Source organism: Erinaceus europaeus, chromosome 4 (assembly GCF_950295315.1).
Source record: "Erinaceus europaeus chromosome 4, mEriEur2.1, whole genome shotgun sequence".
NCBI lineage: Eukaryota > Metazoa > Chordata > Mammalia > Eulipotyphla > Erinaceidae > Erinaceus > Erinaceus europaeus.
The window spans coordinates 125,979,903-126,003,762 of NC_080165.1; the positions used below are offsets into that span (position 1 = coordinate 125,979,903).

The following is a 23,860-nucleotide window of genomic DNA, read 5'->3' on the forward strand; positions in this document are numbered from 1 at the left end:
ATTCTGATATTCCTACCACAGATGTATTAAATTAACATCTGTAATGGTGATGGTCTAAACTTCAATTAAAAAAAAGCCAGATGAATAAAAAAAAAAGCCAGGTGATGATTGGTCAGGTGGGTGGTGATTTTTATTTTTTTAAATTTTTATTTATAAAAAGGAAACACTGATCAATTCATATAGCATCTGCTGATCCTAACCCAATCAATGCAACCAGTACCACTTCGGCATGTTTCACTTCAGACTGTGTCCAGAGATGTCAGGCATGGAATGTTAACCCTTCAGCTTCACTACTTGGTGAGATCCTTCCTAGATCATAGGAGTCCTTAATTTTTGTTCGGGTGGTACACCCCTCAACAAAACTCAAAACCTAGATATGGACCAGGGCACATGAGAAAGGGCATATGTACATGTATCCATAAGTTAGGGGAAAACATAAATCTTAAAGCAAAGGTGCACAGTAGTTTGCAGTGAATCAATAAATATAGCAAGCAAGTAGAAAGATGCAAAACAACACTATAAAGTACCTAACAAAATAGTCTCTTCTTAGACCTAGATACCCTCCTCATCTGCCTCCTATTACACGTCCCTCAATCACTCCAAAGCTAACCTTGTCAAAGTAAGGACTACAAAAGTTGAATAAGGGCAAGAAACTGGCACACTTTAATGATGACTCTTTAGTCACTAGCAGGCCATCCCATCACTTGGGGCCATAGTCAGGGAGTCTTGGGATTCCCTCACAGACATGATGGCCTAGACCTCTAAACAGATCCCTTTTGCTACTGTCATTGGTCATCTCTAGCAGGCCCCTTTGTGGGCCTCTATAGGACTTTTCCCTCAATGTATATCAACAATTGTAGGGAACGTTCCATTCTCCAAAGGGAGGTTGGACAACATATTTTACCTACTACAGGAGGAAGATGAGTCCTGAAATTAGTGCAGCCTGGAATGTTCCTAGCCGTGACCACAGAATGCAAGCTCAGACCTACAGGGATACAGTTGTTACATAGGCTCCCAGATCAAATCAATGGGATATACAGTTAACAATATTCATATACTTTTCCCATATTTGGGAGCTACTATCTTCCCTGATCCAGCTTTCTAGTCCTTTTTCCAACTATGAGACCATCTCCCTAGACAATAACTTGGGTCCACCTATATGTTAGCTGTCAGTTTCAGGCAAAAACTAGTAGTAGTCATGGGCCCCTTGGAATATACCTATAATAGACCTACTAGCTTTTTCCAAAATGGAGACCCCAAATCTTCACCTGAAATATTCTTGCCTTTAGGTTCATGATTAGTCAACAATTTGTTCTGTTTATATCTCCTGTTGCCCTTGTTTTTTATTGTTGTAGTTATTGATATCGTCGTTGTTGGATAGGACAGAGAGAAATGGAGAGAGGAGAGGGAGACAGAGGGGGAGAGAAAGATAGACACCTGCAGACATGCTTCACTGCCTGTGAAGTGACTCCCCTGCAGGTAGAGAGCCGGGAGCTCAAACTGGGATCCTTACACCGGTCCTTGCGCTTTGCGACACCTGCGCTTAACCCACTGCGCTCTCGCCTGACTATGTATCTTAACTTTTTTCAGCCACTAGGTTCCAGATGCTACCATGATGCCAACCTGACTTCCCTGGGCAGACAACCCCACCAATGTGTCCTGCAGCCCTGCCTCCCCAGACCCCTACTGTTGGTATTTTCTAATTCTGCTTTTAAAAACCCCTTCTGTTTCATTTGGTTTAAATCCCCCTTGCTTAACACTGCATTCTATTTACATAACCACTGTATTCTATTTACATAACCACTGCCGTCTATTTACATAAATCACTTTTACATTTACATACAGCACCACCTTCCCTCCAGGGCATTGGTGGTTTAGTGGTAGAATTCTCACCTGCTCCACCCCCTCTCCTTGTCACACCCTGATCCTCTCCTAGTCACACCCTGATTTTCACCAGTCACTTTTCTCTCCACCCTCTCTGCATCACATCCTGTTCACACCCTACTTGGGAAGTATATATAAAGACAACGTTGTTTGTTTTAGTTAGTTGTTAGTTTAGTCTAGCTTGGTATAGATTGTGCTGCGTCCTGCATGAATAAAGAGATACTGCGTACAGCTCAACCATGAGTCCCTGGTCGTCTGTTTCCTGTCAGTGAAGCTCAGCCCAACATATGGCGCCTGAACAGGGACTGAAATAAGCCCTGAAACATGAACCAGCATCAACGTGGGACCTAACCCACCCATCGCCCAGATAAGTAAACTTGGCTACCCATCCACCATGGGTTGCCTTTCTACTTATGAAGAGGTTTGCCAAAGCCTCTACTGTTTCATTATGAGACAGTTTCTCTGTCTCTGGAACATTTTACTCTGGACCACACTTCGGTTCCCTGACCGGGAACTTTGGTTTCTTATGACCGGGATCATAGAGCTTGGGAGATGCACGGAGATTTCTCCTTGGACTTTCTGGATTCCCTCTCTCATGTTTCCCGAGGAAAAGGACTACATTTTGCTCCAGGCCACAGTTTGGTTCTTTATGACCGTGATCGTAGACCTTGGGATATGCATGGGAATTTCCCTTGGGACTTTCTGGACTTCTTCTCGCATGTTTCCCATGGAGAAGGACTACTCTAATTTGAGGAGCGTTCTCCAGTACCCTGGCAGTCCCCAAGAATGGAGACACGTGGTTAGTTCTACTCTCCTGATTAGATTCTTTCTTCGATGGGAAGACACTTTTAAAAATGGGTGCCTGAAGCAATCCAGCAGGAACAGTCAGAAGCACCCTAAATGGAATTTCGAGGAGCTTTTTGGACTAGGATGCCCTCCAGGGACTCATAATGCTACATGGTGAGATCTGTTTCATAAGAGAGTGATTTGAATGACTGAATTTTTGTTTGACATTGACTTAAGAAAAAAAAAAAGCTAGACGCAGCCATGATTTCTAGAGACATCCAGAAACAATCAAAAAATTGTTTTTTCCCTCCTTTGATTTCTTTTTTACGTCTTGGCATAAATCTGAAACGTTTGATCCTGAAACAGTATGAGTTATGGGCGGGGCAGATAGTGCAATGATTATGTTAATTATTCTCATGCCTGAGGCTTCTACCGTGGTTCTTCTGTTTACCTTTCCACATTTTACTGAATTTAAACTGTTTAAACAATCTTAAAATCATACTAGAAATGACTTCCAATTATAATGGAGTTATCAATTATAGTAAACTTTTAATCTGCTACAAGTTTTATTTGACAAGTAAGTGAATTTCAGCTGTCAAGTCTTCACATGAAAAAGCATCTACTCAAACGAAATTCCTGGAAATCCATTTGGATCCTGTTCTCTGACATCGCCCACAAGATGGAATGACTACAACACACCCCTGGAAACCGATGATGTGACCTGGCACAACCTGAAGAAACAGATTCACAGACTCCAAAGATCACTCTCTACAGAAAAGCAGAATTCTGGTGGCCGACATTCCCCATCGAGACAGACATGCAGCGTTTCATCCCTTGGCATTTTCTTCTGTGGTCAGCTACTTTGAACTGACACCTCCATTGGACTTACTGGTACACGCTGCTGTGTTTCTCAAAGACTAACTTCAGCCAATTGCTTTGAGACTTTATAGATCATGTCCCGTCGCCTGCAGGCTCTGTCCCCAGAGTCAGAAAAACCTCCCCTCCTTATTAGGTTATGCCCACAGAGGTAGGAAATGCCCTTTGAGGTAAGAGATGCCCCCCAGAGGCATGAAGCGCTCCCAGAGGCAAGAAATACCCTTTCGCCTGCTAGGCCTTGCCCTTTGATGCAAGAAACGTTCCCCTTGGCATCACACTGGTTATTGCTGCCTGTACGATATAGGTTTCTGTTCACCCCATAATCCTGATACTATGGCCATTAGTTAAAAAGGAAGGGGGAATTGTTGGTATGCTTTAAAAAACCCCTTCTATTTCATTTGGTTTAAATCCCCCCTGCTTAACACGTATTCTATTTACATAACCACTTCATTCTATTTACATAACCTCTGTTAACAGGCACCACCTTCCCTCCAGGGCACTGGTGGTTTAGTGGTAGAATTCTCACCTGCTACACCCCCTCTCCTTGTCACACCCGGATCCTCTCCTTGTCACACTCTGATTTTCACCAGTCACTTTTCTCTCCACCCTCTCTATGTCACATCCTGTTTCCACCCTACTTGGCAAGTATATATAAAGACAGCATTGTGAGTTTTAGGGTACTTTAGTTTAGTTTAGCTTAGCTCGGCTTAGATTGTGCTGTGTCCTGCATGAATAAAGAGATACTGCCTACAGCTCAACCATGAGTCCCTGGTCGTCTGTTACCCGCCTGTGAAGCTAGCCCAGCGAAAACAACACCCTACTCTACTAGGGAAAGAGAGAGACAGGCTGGGAGCATGGATCGAACTGCCAATGCCCATGTTCAATGGGGAAGCAATTACAGAAGCCAGACCTTCCACCTTCTGCACCCCATAATGACCCTGGGTCCATACTCCCAGAGGGTTAAAGAATAGGAAACCTATCAAGGGAGGGGATGGGATATGGAGTTCTGGTGGTGGGAATTGTGTAGAGTTGTACCCCTCATATCCTATTGCTTTGTCAGTATTTCCTTTTTATAAATAATAAATAAATAAATAAAAATAAATAAAGAAGATGTAATTGTTGAGAAGAGAGCAAAGGAAAAGACTCCTAAGGAACATCATAAGAAAAGAAACAAACAATGTAGACTTGCTAAGACTGGCCTAAGACAAAATGTATATATAAAGTCAAGGAGTCTTAAATATCTTCAAGCAATGACGTCAGAGAGGGAGCTTATAAACTATAAAGAGTAAGCATGTAAACAAGTACACGGCTGGGCTAGAATACATCAGAGTCATGAGTGATGGGTGTGGGAAAACAAGAGGAATAGCCTTGCTGTATAGCACCACACAAGTAACATATGAGCGGGACCTTGGAAAGATGACTGGAATTGGCCATACAGAGAGAGTTGTACAGAGCGCACACACACACATTTAAGCAGGAAGGAAATGAATCAGAACAGAAAAGTGAGAGCAAAGAAATGTGAAAAGACTTGGTTGGCATCCCAGAGGGATTACACTTAAGAGGCAGGGCTCATCATCCTTGGACATCATAACCTATAGGCAAGACTTCAGTCTTTAAAGAATTCAGCTGTCCACTTGATAAGTCTCAGTTATCCCTTGACTGATCCACAAGGTCCTTCAAATTTAGATCCAAGCTCAGGACACAGTGTATTTTCTATCAAATCTATTTTGTGGTGCTGCTTATCTCAAGGGCAGGCACCACTATCACTCTAATTCCCATTTAAAAGCCAAGAAATCAATAACTTAGTTCTTATTTTCCTGCCCATTCCACCTTACAACTATCTTTCTAAAGCACTCAGTTTTCTCTGTGCTCACTGAAAATCGTTCAGCAATCACTATCTCTCAACACTGATTACTACAGAAGACTGCTCCCTAATGGGTCATTGAGCTTCAAGTGTTGTCTAATTCTAATAACCTGAACATATGCCAGTTGGAGAAAGCTCTCTGAAATGCTTATGTACATGAATTCTCCATGTTCAAAACAGCTCAAAACTTCCCACTGCCCTTAGAAAAAAGAACCACACTTCTACACATGGTTGAGAGGACTTTCACGATCTATCCTTTCTTGATGCTCCAGCCTTGTTTCTTGTACCTCCTTCAATTTTTCCCTCTGTAGCCCAGTCACATTTGCCTTTCATTAAATCAAGTGCTTCTTCATGTTCTCTGTTTCTTCCTGGGTCTTTCCTCTGCATTGACTTTTTTTTCTACTAAGAAGATATTCCATGTTCCACTAATACCTCAACTGTTTATATTCCCTCTTCTTCTAATCTCAGCTCAGCTCACTCCTTCTGGGCAGCTTTTTAAAAAAAAATTTATTATTTAAGGAAAGATGAATTAACATGGGGTAGGAGGGGTACAATCCCACACAATTCCCACCACCCAATCTCCATATCCCATCCCCTCCCCTGATAGCTTTCCCATTCTCTAGCCCTCTGGGAGCATGGACCCAGGGTCATTGTGGGTTGCAGAAGGTGGAAGGTCTGGCTTCTGTAATTGCTTCCCTGCTGATCATGGACGTTGACTGGTCGGTCCATACTCCCAGTCTGCCTCTCTCTTTCCCTAATAGGGTGGGTCTCTGGGGAAGTGGAGCTCCAGGACACATTGGTGGGGTCTTCAGTCCAGGGAAGCCTGGCCGGCATCCTGATGGCATCTGGAACCTGGTGGCTGAAAAGAGAGTTAACATAGAAAGCCAAACAAATTATTGAGCAATCATGGACCCAAAAGTTGGAATAGTGGAGAGGAAGTGTTGGGGGGTACTGCAAACTGCAAACTCTAGTGTACTTTTGCTTTCAGGTATATATTTTGCACTAGTTTATGGATACGTGTGAACATATGCTTTCTCTCATAGAACCTGGTCTACATCTAGGTTTTGGGACTTTGTTAGAAAGTGATCCACATGGGATGGAATTGGAGAATACTATGAAAGGAAAGGTCTCACCCGAGTGATGAAGCTGAAGGATTGTCATTCCACACCTGAGGTCGCTGGACACAGTATGAGCTGAAGCATGTTGAGGTGGCAATCATTGGGTTGATTAGGTTGCGATCGGCAGATGCAATATTATTTGATATGGATTGGGAGAGGCATGCAGGAAAGTGGGCCCCACCCTAAGGTTGATTGCTGGCTCACTTCAGGTGTCTGACTACGTGCCCTTATATGACTTGGCACCACTTTACCTGCAGTGGCAATTACCTCCTTATGGTAATTTATCCATACTCCTTGATACTTACACCTCTGCCTATCTCACCCAGTGTGTCTCCAGTATGGGCAGATATTAGTAACTATACAAAAATCATGGGAGGCCTTCTTCAGGTCAAATTTAGGAGCCTGAATTTTATCCTGTGTAAAGAAGACCCAGCTGCTGTCTTTTCAAAAGGGAATGAAATGGCCCTATTATAAACATTACAAAGTCAGGAACTATTTGTATTCTGTATTCCACTGTATTCAAAGTAAGTACCATAACATAAACTTAGTAGAGACAAAAAAAAGAAAAAGGAAAGGAAGAGAAAGTGATGGTCAGAGGAAATGAGGTAAATATGGAATATGGTGATTTATAATTGGTGATTTATAATTTATAATTGGTGGGCTTGGGAGAGTATTAGAGCTTTGGTAATATCAACTATCAGATGCAGAAGAAACTCACATAAAATAAAGATGGCAGTTAGGAGGCCTATGAAGATGTGAGAGGGTGTGATACTAATAGTGACTGGAGATGGTACAGCAGTAATTGAAAAATTGGAGACAGTGAGGAAAAACTTTTTTTTTTTTCTTCCCTAAGAATCATGGCAGGGAGAAAGTAGAGGGTTCCAGGCAATGTCTGTACAAGGAGATGTTTGTCCTTTTCTTATATTTTCTTTTCTATATGTTTTATTTATTTATTGGCTAGGTACAGAGGGATATTGATAGGGAAAGGGACAGTAGAGTACTGCTGCAGTACTTCTTCACCACTCACGAAGATTTTCCCCTTCTCTCATGAAGATGAGGACCAGGGGGGCTTGAACCTGGGTCCTTGTGCATAGTGATATGTGCACTCAACCAGGTATATCACTGCCTGGCCTCTTTATTTTTCTTTAGGAAAAAAAGTCTTTATTATATCTTGATGAAAGAGGAAGATCCAGGGAAGGAGGAAGCAGTGACATTTAAAGAAACAAACAAAAAGGAGACCTGGGTTTGGGTGGTGGCAGACACCTAGTTGAGTGCACGTTACAATGTGCAAGGACCCAGGTTCAAGACCCTAGTCCCACCTAAAGGCGGAAAGTTTTGTGAGTGGTGAAGCAGTGTTGCAGATGTCTCTTTGTCTCACTCCCTATCACCCCCTTAATTTCGATTTCTGGCTTGTCTCTATCCAGTACATAAAGATAGTAGAGAGAGAGACCTATGGGAGGGGGTCAAGTGGTGTCATACCTGGTTAAGCGCACACATTACAGCATGCAAGGGCCCAGGTTCAAGTTCAAGGTCCCCACCTGCAGGGGGAAAGCTTCACAAGTGGTGAAGCAGGTCTGCAGCTGTTTCTCCCTCTTTACTCTCCTCACCCCCTAATTTCTGACTCTATTCAGTAATAAATAAATAAATTATTTTTAAAAGAGACCTATAACTAATAAAACAAGAATCACTCTTAGAGGAAATAATAAGACTTTCCAAGTCAAAAATAAAAGATGCATAAACAGGCAAACTAAAAAAACAGAAGATAAGGGAGATGGGTGGTAGCACAGCAGATTAAGCACAGGTGGCACAAAGTGCAAGGACCGACGTAAGGATCCCGGTTCAAGCCCACAGCTACCAACCTGCAGGGGAGTCACTTCACAGGCGGGGAAGCAGGTCTGCAGGTGTCTATCATTCTCTCCCCCTCTCTGTCTTCCACTCCTCTCTCCATTTCTCTCTGTCCTATCCAACAATGACGATATCAATAACTACAACAATAAAACAAGGGCAACCTGAACCAAGAAGAACTACAAAACCTAAATGCACCAATCACAAACAAAGAAATCAAAACAGTTATTAAGAACCTCCCCAACAATAAAAGTTCTGAAACAGATGGCTTCACAAATGAATTCTACAAAACCTTCAGGAAATAGTTAATACCCATACTTCTGAAACTTTCCCACAAGATCAAAGAAACAAACACTCCCTTCCACCATCTATGAAGCCAACATCACCCTGAAACCAAAAGCAGATAGGGACACAACAAAAAAGGAAAACTACAGACCAAAATCTCTGATGAACATAGATACCAAAATATTAAACAAGATCCTGGCCAATCAGATATAGCAGTTTATCAAGAAGACAGTTCATTACGACCAAGTGGAATTTATCCCAGGAATGCAAGGATGGCTCAACATACGTAAGTCAATCAATGTCATTCACCATATCAATAAAAGCAAAACCAAAAATCACATGATTATCTCAATAAATGCAGAAAAAGCCTTTGACAAAATCCAACACCTATTTATGCTCAGAACACTAAAAAATAGGGAATAGATGGGAAATTCCTCAAGATAGTGGAGTCCATATATAGCAAACCTATAGCCAACATCATACTCAATGGACAGAAGCTGAAAGCATTCCCCCTCAGATTGGGAACTAGACAGGGCTGTCCACTATCACCATTACTCTTCAACGTAATAGTGTATTCTTGCCATAGCAATCAGGTAAGAGAAAGGAATCAAAGGAATACAGATTGGAAGGGAAGAAGTCAAGCTCTCACTATTTGCAAATGATAATATAGTATACAGAGAAAAACCTAAAGAATCCAGCAGAAAACTACTGGAAGTTATTAGGCAATATAGCAAGGTGTCAGGATAAAAATCAATGTACAAAAATCAGTGGCATTTCTTTATGTAAACATGAAATCTGAAGAAGAAGACATCCAGAAATCACTCCCATTCACTGTTACAGCAAAATTAATAAAATACCTAGGAATAATGCTGACCAAAGAAATGAAAGACTTGTATACTGAAAACTATGAGTCACTATTCAAGGAAATAGAAACTGATACCAAGAAATCGAAAGACATCCCATGCTCATGAGTTGGAAGAATAAATATCATCAAAATAAATATTTCCCCAGAGCCATATACAAATTTAATGTGATACCCAACAAAGTTCCACCAAGCTTCTTTAAGAGACTAGAACAAAAACTACAATTATTTATCTGGAACCAGAAAACACTTAGATTTGCCAAACAACCTTGAGGAAAAGAAACAGAAATGGAGGCATCACATCAAATCCTGCTTTTAGTTTCCCTTTCTGTTCTTCTTTCTCAACTTCTGTTCATGAGTGGGGTCATCCCATACTCATCTTTATCTTTCTGACTTAGCTCACTTAACATAATTCCTTCTAGCTCTGTCCAAGATGGGTCAGAGATGGTGGGTTCATTGTTCTTAATAGCTGCATAGTATTCCATTGTGTATATATACCATAGCTTTCTCAGCCACTCATCTGTTGTTAGGCACTCCCAGATCTCAAACTATATTATAAGGCCATCATCATCAAAACAGCCTGGTACTGGAACAAAAATAGGTACGCAGACCAGTGGAACAGAATTGAAAGTCCAGAACTAAACCCCCACACCTATGGACAGCTAATCTTTGATAAGGGGGCCCAGAGTATTAAATGGAAAAAGGAAGCTCTCTTCAATAAATGGTGCTCGGAAAACTGGGTTGAAACATGCAGAAGAATGAAATTGAAACACCTTATCTCACCAGAAACAAAAATCGACTCCAAATGGATTAAAGACCTGGATGTTAGACCAGAAACTATCAAATACATAGAGGAAATCATTGGTAGAACACTTTCCCACCTAAACCTCAAGGACATCTTTGATGAAACAAACCCAACTGCAAGGAAGACTAAAGCAGAAACAAACCAATGGGACTACATCAGATTGAAAAGCTTCTGCACTGCCAGAGAAACTATCACACAAATAAAGAGACCCCTCACAGAATGGGAGAAGATCTTCACATGCCATACATCAGACAAGAGACTAATAACCAAAGAATATAAAGAGCTCAGCAAACTTAGCACCAAAAAAGCAAATGACTCCATCCAAAAATGGACAGAGGATATGAACAGAACATTCACTACAGAAGAGATCCAAAAGGCTAACAAACACATGAAAAATTGCTCCAGGTTGCTGATTGTCAAAGAAATGCAAATAAAGACAACACTGAGATACTACCTCACTCCTGTGAGAATGGCATACATCAAAAAGGACAGCAGCAACAAGTGCTGGAGAGGCTGGGGGGACAGAGGAACCCTTCTGCACTGCTGGGGGGAATATAAATTGGACCAGCCTCTCTGGAGAACAGTCTGGAGAACTCTCACAAGGCTAGACATGGACCTTCCATATGACCCAGTAATTCCTCTCCTGGGGATATACCCCAAGGATTCCATAATGCCCAACCAAAAAAATATGTGTACACCTCTGTTCATAGCAGCACAATTCATAATAGCTAAAACCTGGAAGCAACCCAGGTGCCTAACAACAGATGAGTTGGCTGAGAAAGCTATGGTATATATACACAATGGAATACTATGCAGCTATTAAGAACAATGAACCCACCATCTCTGACCCATCTTGGACAGAGCTTGAAGGAATTATGTTAAGTGAGCTAAGTCAGAAACATAAAGATGATAAAGATGACCCCACTCATGAACAGAAGTTGAGAAAGAAGAACAGAAAGGGAAACTAAAAGCAGGATTTGACTAAATCTGGAGTAGGGCACCAAAATAAAAACCTTGGGGTGAGGGTGAAGGTGGACATTAGGGTTCCTGGGGCAGCAGGGGACTGGGGGAGGTGGGATGGGACTCAGTCTTTTGGTGGTGGAAATGGTGTTTATATACATTCCTATTAATTTATAGTCATATAAATCACTATTTAATTAATATGAGAGGGGAAAAATTGATTGTATGTCTCAAACTTTTTAAAGCACAGACTGAATCTTTTTAATACATAGACTGAATTTTTGATATCTTGACTCTCTCAAAAGCCTAGACCAGGGAGAACAGAAGCAACGGGTGGCATAGCTATATACAAGACGCTGGGTATTATACAGCAAATCCTAACAAAGGGACTTTTCAAAGTTAACCCAATTACCAAATAATGTGATGATAACAATGACTATCTATTGTCTTCTTGAACCCTAAGACAGCAGGAACCTCACATTTCCACTATAGAGCCTATATTTCCCCCCAGTCCTGGAACCTTAGGGTGGGGCCCACTTTCCTGCATGCTTCTCGCAATTCATACCAAACAGTATTGCATCTGCCGATCCCAACCTAATCAACGCAACGAGTACCACCTCAGCATGCTTCACTTAAACTGTGTCCAGAGACTTCAATTGTGGAATGACAACTCTTCAGCTTCATTACTCGGGTAAGACCTTTCTTTTCATAGTTTTCTCTAATTCTACTCCAGGCGGTTCACTGCCTAACAAAGTCCAAAAACCTAGATATACACCAGGTCCCATGAGATAAAGCATATGTTCACATGAATCCATAAACCAGGGCAAAATATGTACCTGAAAGCAAAAGTACACAATAGTCTGCAGTGAGTACCCCCCAACATTTCATCTCCACTATTCCAGCCTTTAGGTCCATAATTGTTCAACAATTTGTTTGGTTTGTATGTTAACTCTCTTTTCAGCCACCAGTTTCCAGATACCAGCATGATGGTGACCAGACTTCCCTGGACTGAAGACCCCACCAATGTGTCCTGGAGCTTCGCTTCCCTAGAGACCTACCCTACTAGGGAAAAAGAGAGGCAGACTTGGAGTATGGATGGACCAGTCAACACCCATGTTCATTGGGGAAGCAATTACAGAAGCTAGACCTTCCACCTTCTGCAACCCACAATGACCTTGGGTCCATACTCCTAGAGGGATAAAGAATGGGAAAGAAAGCTATCAGGGAAGGGGATGGGACACGGAATTCTGGTGGTGGGAATTGTGTGGAGTTTTACCCCTCTTATCCTGTGGTTTTGTTAATGTCTCCTTTCATAAATTAAAAAAAAAAAAACAAGGGCAACAATAGGGAAGAAATAAATATTTAAAAAACAAACAAACAAACAAAAAACCCAGAAAATAAGGTACAGAATGTCTTAACCAATGGCCCTTTTCTGAGAAGTGAAGGAAAGTCTAACCTCTGGGACTTGTGGAAGATGAAATGGTCCAGACACCTTTAGAATAGTGGTAGAGGTATAAAAATGTGATATGGCTACAAATACATAAAGGATTCTGAATCATGGATGAGGACCCAGATGGGTTCAGAAATTATGTAGTTGTAATGATACTATTCTCCCTCATGAGTTTTTTCTCCAGCAATACTTGGATGTCTAGAACAGAGTGATAGTGAGGATATACTTACTCTAGAAGCAGACAGGATAGAGAGATACAAAAGAAGGAAGAGAGGCTGAAAAATTCAAGAGTTCTAGAATGGGGGTTCCCAAATGCATTAAATATCTGTCTAGATTAGGACAGAAGAGAGGTTATGTAGGATCTAGACAGAAGTAGAGCAGGAAAAAGCCAACGGATCACAGACTCAAGTGATCCATGAGAATCAAAGTGGCAGGAAGGAGCAACATTCTCCTTGTTTTACTTCCTAGAAAGCTTGTTTAGCATAAAGAGCATGTCTTGGGGGTTGGGCAGTAGCGCAGCGGGTTAAGCGCAGGTTGTGCAAAGTGCAAGGACCAGAGTAGGATCCCAGTTCGAGCCCTGCCCGGCTCCGCCCGGCTCCCCACCTGCAGGGGAGTTGCTTCACAGGCGGTGAAGCAGGTCTGCAGGTGTCTGTCTTTCTCTCCCGTCTCTGTCTTCCCCTCCTCTCTCCATTTCTCTCTGTCCTATCCAGCAACGAACAACATCAACATTAACAATAATAACCGCAACAAGGCTACAACAACAAGGGCAACAAAAGGGGGAAATAATGGCCTACAGGAGAAGTGGATTCATGGTGCAGGCACTGAGCCCCAGCAATAACCCTGGATTAGCAAACTAAAGCCTATGAGCCGGATCTATCTCAGAATGATTCATGATCTAAGAACTAAAATCTAAATTTTTTACTTTTACTTTTTTGACTTAAGGGTTGTTACTGGGGCTCAGTGTTCGCATACCTCCAATATTCACAGTACCCATTATTTCTGACAGAGGATGGGAGACAAAGAGCGGAGGAAGACAAAAAGACGTCAACAGCAGCACTGTTTCACTGCTAGTGGAGCTTCTTCGCTGTGGTGGGGTCTGGGACCTTGAATCATGTTCTCATACATGGTAATGTGTGCACTCTACAAGGGGCACAACCACCAGTCCATATTTTATATTTACAATTGTAAAACTTTTTTAAAATAATTATTTCTTTTTAAAATTTACTTATTTTTCCCTTGTTTATTGTTGTTGTAGTTATTGTTGTTGTTATGTCATCGTTGTTAGATAGGACAGAGAGAAATGGAGAGAGGAGGGAAAGGCAGAGAGAGGGAGAGATAGATACCTGCAGACCTGCTTCAGCGCCTGTAAAGCGACTCCCCTGCAGGTGGGGAGCTGGGGGCTCGAACCGGGATTCTTACTCAGGTGCTTGTGCTCCACACCGCGTGCGCTTAAGCCACTGCGCTACCACCCGACTCCCCATTATTTCTTTTTTATTTTTATTTACTAACGGATAAAGACAGAGAGAAGCTGAGAGGAGAGAGAGATAGAGAGGGAAAGAGAGACACCTGCAGTCCTGCTTTACCACTCATGAAGCTTTTCTCCCTGCGGGTGGGGACCAGGGGCTTGAGCCAGGGTCCTTGAACACTGTAATGTGTGCACTTAACCAGGTACACCACCGCCTTGCCCATAGATTCTTTTTTAATTTCTTTATTCCCTTTTGTTGCCCTTGTTTTATTGTTATACTTATTACTGTGGTTGTTGTTGACATCATCGTTGTTAGATAGGACAGAGAAATGGAAAGAGGAGGGGATGACAGAGAGGGGAAGAGAAAGATATAGACACCTGCAGACCTGCTTCACCGCCTGTGAAGCGACTCCCCTGCAGGTGGAGAGCCGGGGGCTCAAACCAGGATACTTCCGCCGGTCCTTGCGCTTTTCGCCACCTGTGCTTAACCCACTGTGCTACCGCCAGACTCCCCCCCACCTTTTTTTTTTTTTGAAGAATAACATTTTGCAACACATAATAACAATATGAAATGGAACACAGGACATCCTCATTTGATTATCTGACTGTGTTTTTGGTACTATAATGATAGAATTGAATAACTGTGTCAGATCTGATGACCTTTGCGGCCAAAAATATGATCTGACCCATTACAGAATAGTTTGCTGACCTGTAAACTAGACACAGAGCTATGAGTGGGAATATAAAGGAATTCATCTACTGTCCTCAGAATTAACTCTGTGTGTATTGTGGTGGTGATGGCATTACACACAAACATATAACTAGCTTACAGCAAAAGGATAAAGACATTTTTCTATGTAAGTACACAGGGATCCTAATACCTTACCAAACAGTCACTGAATACCGACACAAGAACATATTGTTGGTTTATCATACTTTACAAACCATGACAATTCAGTCCCCTCTTGATTTCTCACCTCCCAGCTCTTGGTGGTTGGCTCACTGAAGAAGTTGTCGATCATATTCAGTTCTTCTTTTTCTACCACCACAAAGCCTTGCTCTTTGGCATCTTTGCCATAGATGTCAGGAGACCACTGAACAAAGAATGTGTACAAGTGATCCACCCTGAAAAACACAATCATTATCAGAGTTAATACCAAATCCGTTTTCTTGTAAAGACTTGAAGCACATACAACCATCTCTTTCCTCCTCGGCAAATCCATTTTGCTAATTAGGGAGTTTGCTGCTGTGAAGATGCATTCCAAACTTGAAAAATATGTCAAGAAAGAAAAGACAGAACTATGCAGATTCTGAGAAACTGTCTTTCAACCTGAGAAGAAGATAAACAATGGGAAGAGAAACTGCAAATGCAATGGTACATTTATTTCAAATATTTTCTCCTCATGGGTCATTTACTGAACACATACTAGAAAGAAAATTGGTCTGAAGGTTTAGCACAAAGATAAGCAATGTCCCAATAGGCCTTTATAAAGATTGAAGTACTATACAAATCGAATGAAACAGCTTTAATAACTAAAAAGTATGTACGATCCTATGACCTGTTGTTTTAATATTAGAAAGAAATCTGATTTCATTGACATTGGCATGTAGCTTGCTTCCAATTTCTCTGTACTCTCATACATATTTAACATCTGAAGAGTCTCTCTAGGCTTAATCAACACCGGGTTGGCTAGTTCCCAAACAGGAACTGGGAAATCTTGATCCACACACCTGTAGAGCCAAATCTTCCCAGAAATGAGAATAGCAAGTCCTCTGACTACAGATGCCCTATTTGCAAGCATCACAGGGAGGGGAGGTGTTGATAGACAGGATTAAATAAGACTTTACAGTCTTCTGAGATTACAAAATTATAATCTAACTTTAGGCTACTCTTTAGGACAACATTAACCTATTATTAAAATAACTATGTAATAAAGTTACTAAAGATTAGATGTTTGTGTCTTCCCTGCACATTCACCCCCTAGCAACCCCCACAAAAAAAATTCTTATGCTGAAATCTAATGCTCAGTGTGACAGTAATTGGAATTAGGATCTTTGAGAAGTTTTTAGAGCACAAAAGCAGAGCCCTCATGATTATGATTTAGCTTCCTTATAAAAGAGATCTCACAGAGCTAGCTAGCTCCCTTCTACAGAGTAAAAGGAAACACCAGACAGAGATCCTGGTGCCATTTTTATATTAGACTTCCCAGTCATGAGAACTGCGAGGAAGACAATTCTGCCTCTGCTACTTATAAACCACCCAGTCTGTGGTATTTTGTCATGACACTCTAAAAGGACTAACACAAATGTTAATGGGATTAAAATTAAGAAGACCTTGCTGCCCTAACTCTGGTTCTCAAATGGATAAGGCAGCTTTTAGGTTTCCATATTCCTCTATGTTCTTATCCACATCTACAAAGCTTCCTTCTTACTTTAATTAGGGACAAATTTCGTGTTGCCAGTTTTTGCACTAATTTTTAATAGCTACATTTCATGGAAGTAATCAAGGATGGTGAGCCTGTGTGTCCCAATAGCCTCAGGATATTTACCTCATTTCCATTTCTCTGGGTATAAATAATCTTAAAACCAATATCCTCCTAGTCTTTCCTTTTCACCATCTTCTGAATTATTTCTCTCAAGATTAGTTTCCAGAAAAGGGATTACCTGGCCAAACAGCACATTTCATAACTTGTGATTCATCAAGCCAATCTGCTTTTAAAAGGCTGACTAGTTTTCTGTAATACCAGCACTGCAGTTTATATCAAAATTTCATAACATTTTTAATTCTTCTTCTTTTTTAAAGATTTTATTTATTTATTAATGAGAAAGGCGAAGAGAGAGAAAGAACCAGACATCACTCTGGTACATGTGCTGCCGGGAATTGAACTTGGGACCTCATGTTTGAGAGTCCAGTGCTTTATCTACTGTGCCACCTCCCGGACCACATTACTCTTCTTTTCAAATGAATCTAATACATATTTACGTTTTACTTGATTCACTTTGCATTTCTTTGAGTGCTAGTGGGCTGGACATTTTTCAAATGCTCTCTTCTGAGCTGCTGCTCTTCTAAGCATTCACTCTCTGTGATTGTGTAGTAAGATTTTTTTTTTCAATTCAATTTTTTTCTTTTTTTCTCTTTTTTTCTTTTTTTGCTTCCAGTGTTATCGCTGGAGCTCAGGGCCTGTACTATAGATAAATGGAGAAAGGAGGGGAAGACAGAGAGAGGAGAGAAAGATAGACACCTACAGACCTGCTTCACCTTCTGTGAAGCAACTCCCCTGAAGGTGGGGAGCCGGGGGCTCCAACCGAGATCCTTACAGGTCCTTGAGGTTTGTGCCATGTGCGCTTAACCTGCTGCACTACTGCCCAACTCCTGTTAGCATATATTTCTAACTTTAGTTTTTTAACACTTATAATTTGGTATATTTTGAAAAAGGATTTATTTTATGAGCAAAAGATACACTGGCACACCATTCTGTCAAATACAGTTGGGGATCAAACTCAAGGCTTCACAATGCCAAGAAATGTGCTCAAATTGCCAAGTCACGTTTCTCACTATAAAATTTAGTTAATCTTAATTGCATTTTGGAGTAGTGCAGAGAATCAAATATGCTTCATTTCAGCTTTTGGAATAGAATATATATTTTACAAGAAAGTTAGTTCCTGGTATCTATGAGCCAGCCTAGTCCTATCATGCAGTCCCCAGTGTTCCTAGGAGCTGGTGTGGCATTCACAGATAGGCCTGGTAATCTGTTGAGCTTAATTCACCAACACATCAACCTCAGACAAGGCTAATCTCTAACTATAATGAATCACAACAAAAATAAGGCTACTTGGAAGTCTCATACTTGAACAAGCAAAAACAGGAGCATTTGTCCAGCTACAAAAAAGACCAAATGTCTCCCCAGTTTGACCAATATGGAAGCACGAGCTCCTATTTATTGACTTTGCCTCTCTAGTCTTTCTTTTTTTTTTAAATAATAAAATATTATTATTATTTATTTCCCTTTTGTTGCCATTGTTGTTGTTGTAGTTATTGTTGTTGTTGTCATCGTTGTTGGATAGGACAGAGATAAATGGAGAAAGGAGGGGAAGACAGAGAGGGGGAGAGAAAGACAGACACCTTGTAGACCTGCTTCACTGCTTGTGAAAAGACTCCCCTGCAGGCGGGGAGCCAGGGCTCAAACTGGGATACTTCCACAGGTCCTTGAGCTTTGTGCCATGTGCGCTTAATCCACCGCACTATTGTCTGACCCATTAGTTTTTCTTTTTCATGGTTAGAATTAATAGATCATTAGCCATAGAATCATCTCTGCTTCCTGACAATTTCCACTCGAGAGTCCTCAATAACCTACTACAAACTCATTCCTACAACTCCTTTATGACATCTATCTAAACTAACGTGGCTCATGGTGTGCATTCTCCCTCACTTCAAGGAGTCAACCCAACCCATTCAACTTCAAGTGTATTTATAGTGGTCCCTATCTGAAAAGCACTGCATCTTTTGACAACATTCTCTGTGTATGTGACTCTGGAGCTCACATTCCAATCCATAACATCAGGGCAGACAGAGATGCTGGATATCATTTAAACTAACTCTCCTAAGATATAAGGGAATAGAGGCTCTGAAGTTCATTGTGAACATCACAGCCAGGACTACTTCTGAGGTTCTTTGAATTAGGTTTCTATCAATTATACTACCAAGAACTACTCTTAATTCCATGTAGTTGTCTGAGTCATTTCTAAGTTAACTTTCTGTTTAATGTCATACATATGTTTTTGTTTTGTTTTGTTTTGTTTTGACCCAGTTCCCAGGAAGGATTGCTCACTGGTCCTCTAACATTTTACTGTCACTGGGAAACTGTTGCATAGGCACAAACACTAAAGATGTATCCCCCAAATGCTAAAAGCTGGCAATGTATATTCCTGTGTACGACTGCAAGTGAATCAGTGGGGGAAGCAGTTACAGAATCCAGCCAGTTTCTTCAGTTTCTGCATCCCATAATGACCCTGGATCCATACTCGCACTGGGTTAAAGAATAGGAAAGCTATCAGGGGATGGGATGGGATATGGAGCTCTGGTGGTGGGAATTGTACCCCTCTTATCCTACAGTCTTATCAGTATTTCTATTTTATAAATAAATAAATTTAAAAAAGATGAACCATAGATGTGAAGTTAAGATTTCATTTCTTTTCAGCCTTGGAGTGAAAGTCACGTATAAGCAAATCCCTAATACCACATAATAACTGATTTTACTTCTTCTTAGACACTGCAATAAAAAATAAACTGTGAAAATTTTATCAGAGATCAGAAAAGATTTTTCCATTTTAATAAATGATAGTCACTTTACTTTTCAATGATGAAGACTGAGTTGCATGAGTAGACTGCTTAATTATGTAGAGGTCAGATAAGTAGGACTTATTAATTTGGAGGAAGATATAACTGGACAATCTCTACTTAATGAAGGTAACTCAAATCTGTAAGCCACTGGGTAGGTGGGTGGGTTGGATGGAAGGCAGAAGAGACTTGACTTATGAACGTGCTAAAGAGTTTCCTAGAGGGCAGGGCTAGATAGCATAATGGTTATGCAAAGACATTCTCATGCCTGAGGCTCTACAGTCTCAGGTTCAATGCCCCACACCACATAAACCAGAGCTGATTAGTGCTCTGGGGGAAAAAAAAACAACAAACTAACTAAAAAGCAGAAACCTCATAAATAAAACCTTCTATTTCAAATTCAAGATTATTAGAGCAAATCTGATAAATTAATATATCCCTAATAGAGGTAAGGGCTTAAGAAATAATAACACCCCTTTCAACCCCATTTCTTAAAAAAAGCTCATTAAACTGGTATAGAGTGTGGCTTGCTCAAAACTGATGACCTGACATGAGATCCACAAAAACCACCACCACCACCACCACCACCAACAACAACAAAAACCCACTATGATTATCTGAAGGACACACTTATTTGGCTAAGTTCCCTGCCACAGTGGGTATGCTATCAAAGAGAAGGGCTATATACAGAGTGTTTGTGTGTGTTTCCTAGGAGTTGTAACAAGCCATGAGGCATAGTGGGAGAGGGGACAAATTGATTTGGGCATGGAGTTCTTTTGTCTGCATGCAGAATTCTATCTGGAAGACATACCAGCTGAAAGCAAAAATCTGGACTGAGCAAGTAAAGGGATTTATCCCAAAGGTCTTCTCTGGGGATTTGTGGGTTTTCAACAAGTGGTGATAATCTCCACTCAGACACTGAAAGCACTATACACCCTGGATTTTCCTCAACAATAGCCTCAAAGATTTCCTCTCATCCTTATGTACAGAGGAACCTCATATTGTTGGCCTCTGAGTAAAAAGCAGAAGAAATGGAGAATGAAAATGGCCTGCTCCACAGGAGAAAACTTAAGTTCATCTGGAATTAGTTTGATGACTTAATTTTTTTTTATTGTTGTAGTTATTATCGTTGTTGTCGTTGTTGGATAGGACAGAGAGAAATGGAGAGAGGAGGGGAAGACAGAGAGGAGGAGAGAAAGATAGACACCTGCAGACCTGCTTCACCGCCTGTGAAGCGACTCCCCTGCAGGTGGGGAGCCGGGGTTCGAACCAGGATCCTTATGCCGGTCCTTGTGCTTTGCGCCACCTGCGCTTAACCCACTGCGCTACAGCCCAACTCCCAGTTTGATGACTTAATTTTAAGGCCGCTAGAGAGTAACTGGAAGGAATCTTTGTCTTTATTTCTAGCTGCACTTCTGTTCAGTGCTCTCTCCTTTGCTTCTGATATTTTCATCATTAAATTGGAGAGAAAAAGAGGAAGAGGACTTGATTTCATCTTTCTTCCTCCTAGATTAGAATGACCTTAAGTTTAGTTAAAGTTTAGTTAGCCTAATACTTGGAATAGTTCTCTTTGGCTAATGGGATTTTCTTGGTACTCAGTTTCAATTCTGCCTTCTGGAACCAGGCTTCAAATTCTGAAAATCCCTCTCGTTGCCATCTTCTTCCACTTTATATAACCCTTCCTCCAGACTGTAGAGTTTACTCTTACCTTGATCCTACACTTAGTCCTTTTTCTCCAGCTGTTAGTCCCTCTTCGATTTACACACTTTCAGCTTATTACTTCCATGTCATCCTTGCATGTACCCTCTGTTATGTACCCTCTTTGTTTTCCCCTAATGGCTTACAGCTTTGATGCCTCATCTGCACCTGATTTATTCTTTTATTTTTATTACCACAAGGGTCATCACTGGGGCTCAGTATCTGCATGAGGACTTTAACATTCCTAGCGACCCTTTTCCCTTTTATTTGCCAGGACAGGGAGAAATTGAAAGGGGAATGGAAGATAAAAAGGGAAAGAGAAAGAAAGATACCTGCAACACTGGTTCACCACTCACGAAGCTTTCTCCCACAGGTGGGGACCGTGGGCTTGAACCCAGGTCCCTGTGCATTGTAACATGTGCACTCAACCAGGTGTGCTACCACCCTGCCCCCCGTCTAGTTCTATTTCTAACTTGAGACCAAAATTATTGCAAGCAATGGCTTTTTCAAACTCTCAATCTTCAACTCCTATGTACTCCCTTATCTCTAAACACAGTACTCTCTATTGCACCATTCTAACAATCTGTTCAGCTTCACCATTTGTCTTAGTGATATTTCTCTGCAGAAGAAGGAACTCCATTTTTTTTTTTTTTTTTTTTTTTTTTTTTAGCCAGAGCACTGCTCAACTCTGGCTTATAGGTAGTGCACGGGGATTGATCCTGGGACTTTGGAGCCTCAGGTATGAGTCTCTTTGCATAACCATTATGCTATCTACGACCCCCCTCTTTTTAAGGGGTTTAACCTTTCTCTGTACTTTTAATAGTTCCACTCCTTGGTGAATTTCCTCCATCATTTCCCCTCCTCCGCTCCTGTTCTTTTCAATCCTCTTAAGGTACAAACATGCTTACATTTCCTTTTTATTAAGTCATCTTTTTTATTGGATAGAGATAGCTAGAAATCAAGAGAAAAGGAGAAAGAGGGAGAGAGACACTAGCATCCCTACCTCACCACTCACGAAGCTTTCCCCCTGCAGGTAGGGAGTGGGGGCTCAAACTCAGGTACTTGTGCACTGCAGTGCGGGTGCTCAACTAGGTGCACCACCAACCAGTCCCTTCATGCTTACATTTCTACCCCCTTTGAAAAACTCTGAAGTCTGTTTCTCCGTATAGTTGTCATTCCAAACTGTAACTTGCCTTCAGAGTATATCGATGACATTTTGAATTAGAATATTTTACCCAATCCTTTTCATTTTTGAATTCTTTCATTCTGTTTTTACTCATCCTTATAGTGTATGCCCTCTGTTAAAAACTGCCTCTGCAGGTTGGGAGTATGGAGTAACCTGTCAATGTTCATGTTCAGCAGGGAAGCAATTACAGAAGCCAGACCTTCCACCTTCTGCACTTCACAATGACCTTGGGTCCATACTCCCAGAGGGATAAAGAATAGGAAAGCTATCAGGGGAGGGGATGGAATATGGAGTTCTGGTGGTGGGAACTGTGTGGAGTTATACCCCTTATCCTACGTTTTTGTCAATGTTTCCTTTTTACAAAGAAGGAAAGAAAAAAAGAATGAATGAAAATATATTGAAATTAAAAAAAAGCAATGCCTAATAATTTGTTGGTTGAAAAAAATAAAGGTTGTCTCTGACTACAAAAAACCAAAAAAACAAAAAACCTGCCTCTGATGTTTCCTGGAAAGGGGGAAGCTTTTGAAAATGATCTTTCCTTCCTCACTACCTTAGTAACACTGTCTCAGAAGTTCCATATCTCCAAACTCAATTGTATCTCAGTCATTATTTTCTGTCCTCTGAAAGACTGCTGATAGTCTTTCTGCAGAACCAGCAGTCTCCAGTGAGTCACTGAGCTTCTCTGGGTTTCATCAGCTTCGGGACACTATTTTGGGCCTCTTGCCAAGCCAATACAATTATCAGAAATTACTGCCACACTAGCTGCTAACTGGTTATGAAACAATGGTTGTGGGAACACACGTTAGTAGGGAACTGGGTCAAGTGGTGTGTCCTGGAAAATGCAGTAATGAAGAAGGAAGCAGTTAGAAGTGGCTCTAGAAGAAAGCCAAGAAGAAATAGCAAGAAGGGGTAGAAGTGATTTCATCAAATGCAGATCTAAGCAAAATTCTTCCAAAGTCTTCCCATAGGTTTTAGGATGAGTTACGACTCTTTTTGGCTGGGGCCAGATAGTGGTGCACCAAGTTAAGCGCACATTTCACCATGTGCAAGGAGCCAGGTTTGAGCCCCTGCTCCCACCTTGTAGGGGGGATACTTTGAGTGTGAAGCAGGTCTGCAGGTGTCTGAACTCTCTCTCTCTCTATCTCTATCTCTCTGTCCTGACAATTAAAAAATAGAAAGAAGGAAAAAGAAAGAAAGGAAAAAAAAATAGCCATCAGGAGCAGTGGATTTAGTGCCCACACAGAGTCCCAGCAATAACCAACCTCTTTGGGGTTGAGAGCCAGCAACAAATGTACTTTTCTTTCATCAATATGCTCTTGCTCTTCTATCTTAGCATCAACACATATTTTGGTCTTTGAACTCATTCTGCTTTCTCTCTCTTTCCTCTCTCTTTTAAAAGAGAGATGACAAGAGGATACCCAGAGAAGAAGCATTCAAG

The 23,860-nt window shown here is 41.2% G+C and overlaps 1 protein-coding gene across 4 annotated transcripts in view; it reads right to left on the bottom strand.

Moving 5' to 3' along the window:
* NCOA7 (nuclear receptor coactivator 7) overlaps positions 1–23,860 on the bottom strand; it is a 202,331-nt gene that overhangs the window by 16,245 nt on the left and 162,226 nt on the right. For all 4 annotated transcript variants that reach the window (XM_060190505.1, XM_007528336.3, XM_060190504.1 and 1 more), the window contains one exon: positions 15,178–15,325. In XM_060190505.1, coding sequence (XP_060046488.1) covers positions 15,178–15,325 — 148 coding nt within the window. The remainder of the gene's footprint in view (positions 1–15,177; positions 15,326–23,860) is intronic.